Consider the following 6,000-nt stretch of genomic DNA (forward strand, 5'->3'; position numbering starts at 1 on the left):
CTGGGAACCTCCATATGCCGCGGGAGTGGCCCAAGAAATAGCAGCAACAACAACAACAACAACAACAAAACAACAACAAAAAAAAGACAAAAATATATATATAATATTTTTAGTCCTTGCAAGTGTGAATGGAAGTGGCCAACCAACAAAGATGGAGGCTGAAGATCCCTTTTCTGTTGCTTTTCAAGTGACAGACATCTGTTGATTTCACAAAAGTATTGAGATTTTGTCTGTGACTTTTTTCGGGGGGCTGCACTCATGGCTAGGGTTCCAATCAGCGCTCCAGCTGCAGGCCTACACCACAGCTGGAGCAATGTGGTATCCAGAACTGTGTCTGCAACATACACCACAGCTCACAGCAATGCCAGATCCTTCACCCACTGAGCAAAGCCAGAGATTGAATCCAGGTCATCACATATTACATTAAAAATGACATTTTCTGAAAAGGTGTTTTGCACACAGAACGATAAAATGAGTGGTTGAGATACCTTCTTCACATGAGGTTACTGGACATGTCACAGGTGGACCTCTGAGTAAAAAAAAAAAATAACAGAGCCTGCTGTGGGGTAGAAGAAGGTTATGACCCCAGGGAATGAGGGGTCTTTTAACATTGTTCCACCAGATGGTTTGTCTTCAGTTTGAGAAAAGAAGTGTAGACGTATCTCTTCAAGGTTAAGGAAATAATACGGGTCCTGGGGATATGTGCCTTGGATTGCTGATCCCATTATGGACCTTGGACATAAAAGAAAATAAGTATTACTCTCCTTAAAACACTTGGCATGTATTGCGATTTGTCACTCACCATAAAGGCCAAATATTCAGATCCACTTAAGCTTCTCAGAAAACAAATCCCATCGTTCAAAGCACAAAATGCCAGAATAGCTCATCACTGCCAAGCAGGATATTGGAAGATGACTTAATGTAACCAAGGGGTAAGATTAATCATTGTACATCCAACGTTATGACAACAGACCAAGACTATAAAAACGGGGAGGATTCCGACTCTCTCTAACAACTGGGACACTCCAAGCTTCTCCTGAAGAAGAATAGCAGGAACCACCAGGATGAAGAGTCTGCTGCTGAGTCTGGTCCTTGGTCTGGTTTGTGCCCAGGAACCTCAACCTGAACAAGATCCCTTTGAGGTAAGAGGGATGGGCTGGGTGGGAGTAGAGCTTGTGAATGTGTGTTGCTGTGGGGGTTTCCTTGGGCGCCTCCAGAAGCCTAGCCATCCACCTCAAACTCAGAATTGCTCCATTAATTGGCTCCTGGACTTGTAGGATTTGGTCTCTGTGGTATCTACTCTGTCTATTCCTCAAATCGATATATTGATATAGTTCTTGGAAAAAGAGCTGGATCAGCCAGGAACTGCTGGGAGTGGAGTTATTGCATCTGAAGCTGAGCATCAGCTATTTCTGAAATGTCTCCATTCCTTGTTATATGCTGGCTTGAGTTTTCACATTATTATCTAAATCTGGCTCCGTTCGGTCAAATCTGCTAATGTGTGCTGATAGGTAAAAGGGAACGGACGCTCCTGAAGGATGATGTGGGGGTCATCAGAAACAGAGGAACTCTCCTGCATCACAAGTATTTCTTTTTAGCTTTCAGGAAAATGGATAACCAGCTACATAGGCTCTAGTGACCTGGAGAAGATTGGAGAAAATGCACCCTTCCAGGTTTTCATGCGTAGCATTGAATTTGATGACAAAGAGAGCAAAGTATACTTGAACTTTTTTAGCAAGTAAGTAAAAATAATGGGGAAGGAAACCACGTATAAATACCAGAACCTGAGGAAGGTCTGGCATCCATGTGTGCAGGGAAATGCCTGGGTTTGAACAGGAGCCTGGTCCCCTCATGTGAACAGCCGAGAAGGGTCTCTGGAGACCTTGAGTCCTTGCCACCAGAAGCCTTCCGAGAAGGTCAGGAGTCCTGCCTGAGAGTAGAGGTCCCAGAAGGTCCCCTGGCTTCAAGCCATTCAAGGCAAGAGGGGCAGAGCAGCAGCAAGAGCGCAGTGCCCTAAACCCTACAGTCCCCACCTGGGGCTGCAACCTTTCAGGCAGACTTTGTAGGACAGGCTTCACAGGGAGCCCCACTGGCTGGGAGCAGGTGCGGAACACAAAGGGGTCTCTACTCAAAGGTGAATCAGCAAAGGTTCATTGTGACTATGTTTATTAAAGTCCTCATAGCACAAAGCACGCTTGATGGAATGTCCACTATAGAACAGGTGTTTTATTGGGAACATGCCCACACAGAAACAAACTTTCAAGAATAGAAATATTAATGATAAAAACCCTAAAATATTTATGCCTGAGGAGCTTGGGGTATAGATATATAAATATGTATAACTGATTTTATTTTAAACAGCATGTATTTGAGAGTATACTGACATTTAACTTGTACACACACACATATCATATCTCAGGATACATACAGAACTGTTCTAATTTTGTAACAAATACTTTACTATCTTCCTCTTTGCCATGTTGATTATGTTTGTGCCCTATCTTTGACTTGTTGTGGGGCCACTCTCTCTGAAATCAACTCTAGAGTGTACTGACCCACAGGTACCCCTCTAAAGGGCAGGGTGCTCTGAGATTTCACTTGTGGACACTGGTTTCACCACCTCAACAGTCATGATATAAATCTCCTCCCCAAATCTCATTTCTGTCCCTCACCGTTAACCACCCACCTAGCCACAGGTAACAACGGACCTGATTATTCTCACCTCCTCTAGAACTTCACACAAGGAAATCACACAGTCCACATTGTATCCCCTGCTTCTTTCACTCAGCAAAATGGTTTAAAAAGAGAATTGTTTGTCTGCATAGAGAAGGAGTCCCTTTTCTCAAGACAAGTGGAGGGACTAGGTTTGAATACACAACCATGTGGATACTTTGCAGTTTCTGCAACTGCATGTGGTTTTTGTTGTCACCACTTCATGGTTTGGTTTTGTATGTTTGTTTTTTGAGTCACTGGATGCATTTCCATAATGACTAATTACAGTGAACACAACTCACTCTGGTCATTGTCTGGCAATAGGTCTTTCCACTAATTAAGCCAGTATTTCTTGGGTGATTTCTCTTGTAACATTTGAGGCATCTGCATTTGTCATATATACCAAATACACATTTTTCACTTACGTGCACAGAGAGATACATATGAAGTCACTCAAATACATTGTAATAGAGGTGACAATATAAACATATCAGATACGTATACCACTTACTTATGTTATACAGGCATATCATGTGTATCTTTGTGTGTGATTTTCCTGGTACACACATATGTATCTTTCAATGTGTATTCCTCTGATGATGAATTAATAGAAGAAGACTTTCTATCTTGGATATGAAAAACTAAAATTTCCTATAATTTCTGCAATGTTTGGCGATCCTTTCAGCATCCATTGCCAACGTTATGAAAACCCTAACGGCTCTTTTGAGAGCTCTGCCTCTCATTACTAGGCAAAGGATGTTTTAAACAGTTTTTTTTTTAATTTGTTTTCATTTCAGTAGGAAAAGACTTTTTTTACTCTTTTCCCCTAAAGTCTCAATTTCTTTATTTAGTTTCAAGGAAACATGGCTAAATATGTACAGTTCATTCTCAGAACTTCTACTCAGAACGAATGTGGAAATGAAATGTCTTGTCCCTTGGGAGCTACCTGATCTGAAACAATGCATTCCTGTCCTGTGCATGTCCCAGGGCTCTTAGGCATTACGGTGTTACTTACACTGGGGCTGAGAGGGTGCATCAGTGAAATTGGCAATTATAGGTCAAATTTTTAGGATGTGAAATCAACCAACTCACTGCTTTCTTTTTCAGGGAAAATGGAATCTGTGAAGAATTTTCGCTGATCGGAACCAAACAAGAAGGCAATACTTACGATGTTAACTGTGAGTAGGAGAGTTGAATGGATAAAAGTAGAGGAGGGTGCAAATCGGGGCCTCCTGTCCCGTCAGGACACCACACATGTCCATTCCAGGGTCCATCAAAGGACAGGTGTGGTCAGGCACCTATCCTCAATGCTCGAAGCCCTCTGCCATCCTGAACAAAGGCTTCCATCCCACAACTCAGAGGGCCCCTCCCGACTCACAGGGGTCCTCCATGGTGGACCCTAGACTTGGTCTTTCAGGAGGGTCTCAGGTATATGGAGCGGTTACTAGAATATTTAAAACACCCTTCAGAACGCGTGTCTCAAGGGTCTATGTGGACAGGACACATCAATATCATCCTGCAGGAGACAACTTTTAGAAATTAGCTCTGAACATCCTAATTGCTTCCGTGAATGCCAGATGAATTTCAAATCCATGGAAATCCTAGGAATTTCAAACACCAAACACAACGCTTCTTACATGCAGCTTCTGGTCAAAGCAATGAGGATGCTGGCTAAGATTTACAGCTCTACGTTCTATGCGAGAGCCTGCAGCCACATAACCAGTGGTCATTGCTCCAAGGCATATATATTGGATTACAACTTACATATATCAATATGGGATTCCAGGAGGTCCCTAGTGGTTTACGATTTGGTGTTCTCACTGCTGTGGCCTGGGTGGGATTTCCACATGCTATGGGTGTGGCCAAAACATAAGTGATTCCAACCCTTGCTTACTATAAATCATAGCACAGCCGTTGCACTATTAACACAAAGAAATCAAATGTGTGCCAGATTCTTAGCCCTTCATGTACATTGATAAACTTTTAATATTAGGTAGGAATTTTTTGAATAATTTTTTGCCTTTATTTTATGGCCCCACTCATGGCATATGCAGGCTCCCAGGCTAGGGGTAGCATCTGAGCTGTATGTGCTCCTCCATGCCACAGCCAGAGCAACCCAGGAAAAGGGCCATGTGTGCAATCAAAACCAGAGCTCAATGCAATACCATATCCTTAACCCACTGAGCAACACCAGAGATCCAGCCTGCATCCTCAAGGATCCCAGGCAGATTCATTTCCAGTGAACCACGATGGAAATTCCCAAATCATGCCTTTTTTCTTTCCTAGGGGATTTCTTTCCCTCAGCTGAGGCACCCGTGCTTCTACTGTATAGACCTTCATTTCTGCCATGTTCCTATATATTTTCCTGGATCGAGAAATGGCAGTTCAAGTAGGGAAAGAAACAGAACAGCCCACCTCTTCCTCCACGTCTCTTGGCAACGAGCAATCGCAACCAGACTAGCTTGGGTTTAGGGGAAATCCCTGCACCCATACGAAGCACACACTGGACTTTGGGTGAGGGCAGCCTCAGCCAAGATATAGCCTTACCTTCCTGGCCTCTACCAGCTGCAAAACCTTTATGGCCATTAGAAATTGAGATGGCAAAACCCTCCCGGAGAAACCATGGTTAGAGCAAAGGGGGTTCCGGAGAGTCTCAGGAGAGGCATCATCTGACATGAACTGTCCCCAAATAAGCCCAGGCTCATGGATGCCCAGGGGCTTGGGAAAGATGCATACACAGGTATGGGGTTAGAAACCAAGGAAGCCATTTCAGGAGCTACCTCGTCTTGGCCCAGGCAGACAACTGGCAATTCAGTGGTGCTGACTATGAATAATGCTATGCGGGGTTTCAGGAACACAGATGGGCTGATGAAAACCAGATCTTGATGAGCGATCCCAGTGAGGTGTTATGGAGGGCTGGAAGCGAGAACGCATGCCCAGGGCTTAGAGGGAACACAAACTCGGTCAATGCTTAATCTTCTGCAGAGCAACATGGCACAGCCACAGAGGGGGAGGTGCAGGCCTCCAGGTGGGGGTGAGCTGATGCTTTAGGTGCTCACTGCCTGCACAGCTCCACGAGGACAACAGTCCTGATAGCTATACACTGGCTAGAGGCCTCTGGGCATCTGCTAAGGAATCACCTAGATGGAGAACAGAGGAAATGCAATCACGGATACTGATGGTTCAGAATATGGCAGTTCTGGTTCGGGGTGGGCACTCAGTAACCCAAAGGGTGGAAGGGTGCCTTGACTCTGGTCCTAAAGAGTGCTCTAAGCCATGGCTGGGAAA

The 6,000-nt window shown here is 44.3% G+C and overlaps 1 protein-coding gene across 1 annotated transcript in view; it reads left to right on the forward strand.

Annotated features, from left to right (window-relative positions):
• The window catches only part of OBP (odorant binding protein), a gene marked incomplete at its 3' end in the record, with an annotated part of 33,909 nt that continues 28,973 nt past the window's right edge, over positions 1,065-6,000 (forward strand). Inside the window, 3 exon segments of the mRNA NM_213796.1 lie at positions 1,065-1,142; positions 1,599-1,738; positions 3,820-3,894. Of these exon segments, the coding sequence (NP_998961.1) occupies positions 1,065-1,142; positions 1,599-1,738; positions 3,820-3,894 (293 nt within the window).

This window comes from Sus scrofa, chromosome Y (genome assembly GCF_000003025.6).
Source record: "Sus scrofa isolate TJ Tabasco breed Duroc chromosome Y, Sscrofa11.1, whole genome shotgun sequence".
NCBI classification, from domain to species: domain Eukaryota; kingdom Metazoa; phylum Chordata; class Mammalia; order Artiodactyla; family Suidae; genus Sus; species Sus scrofa.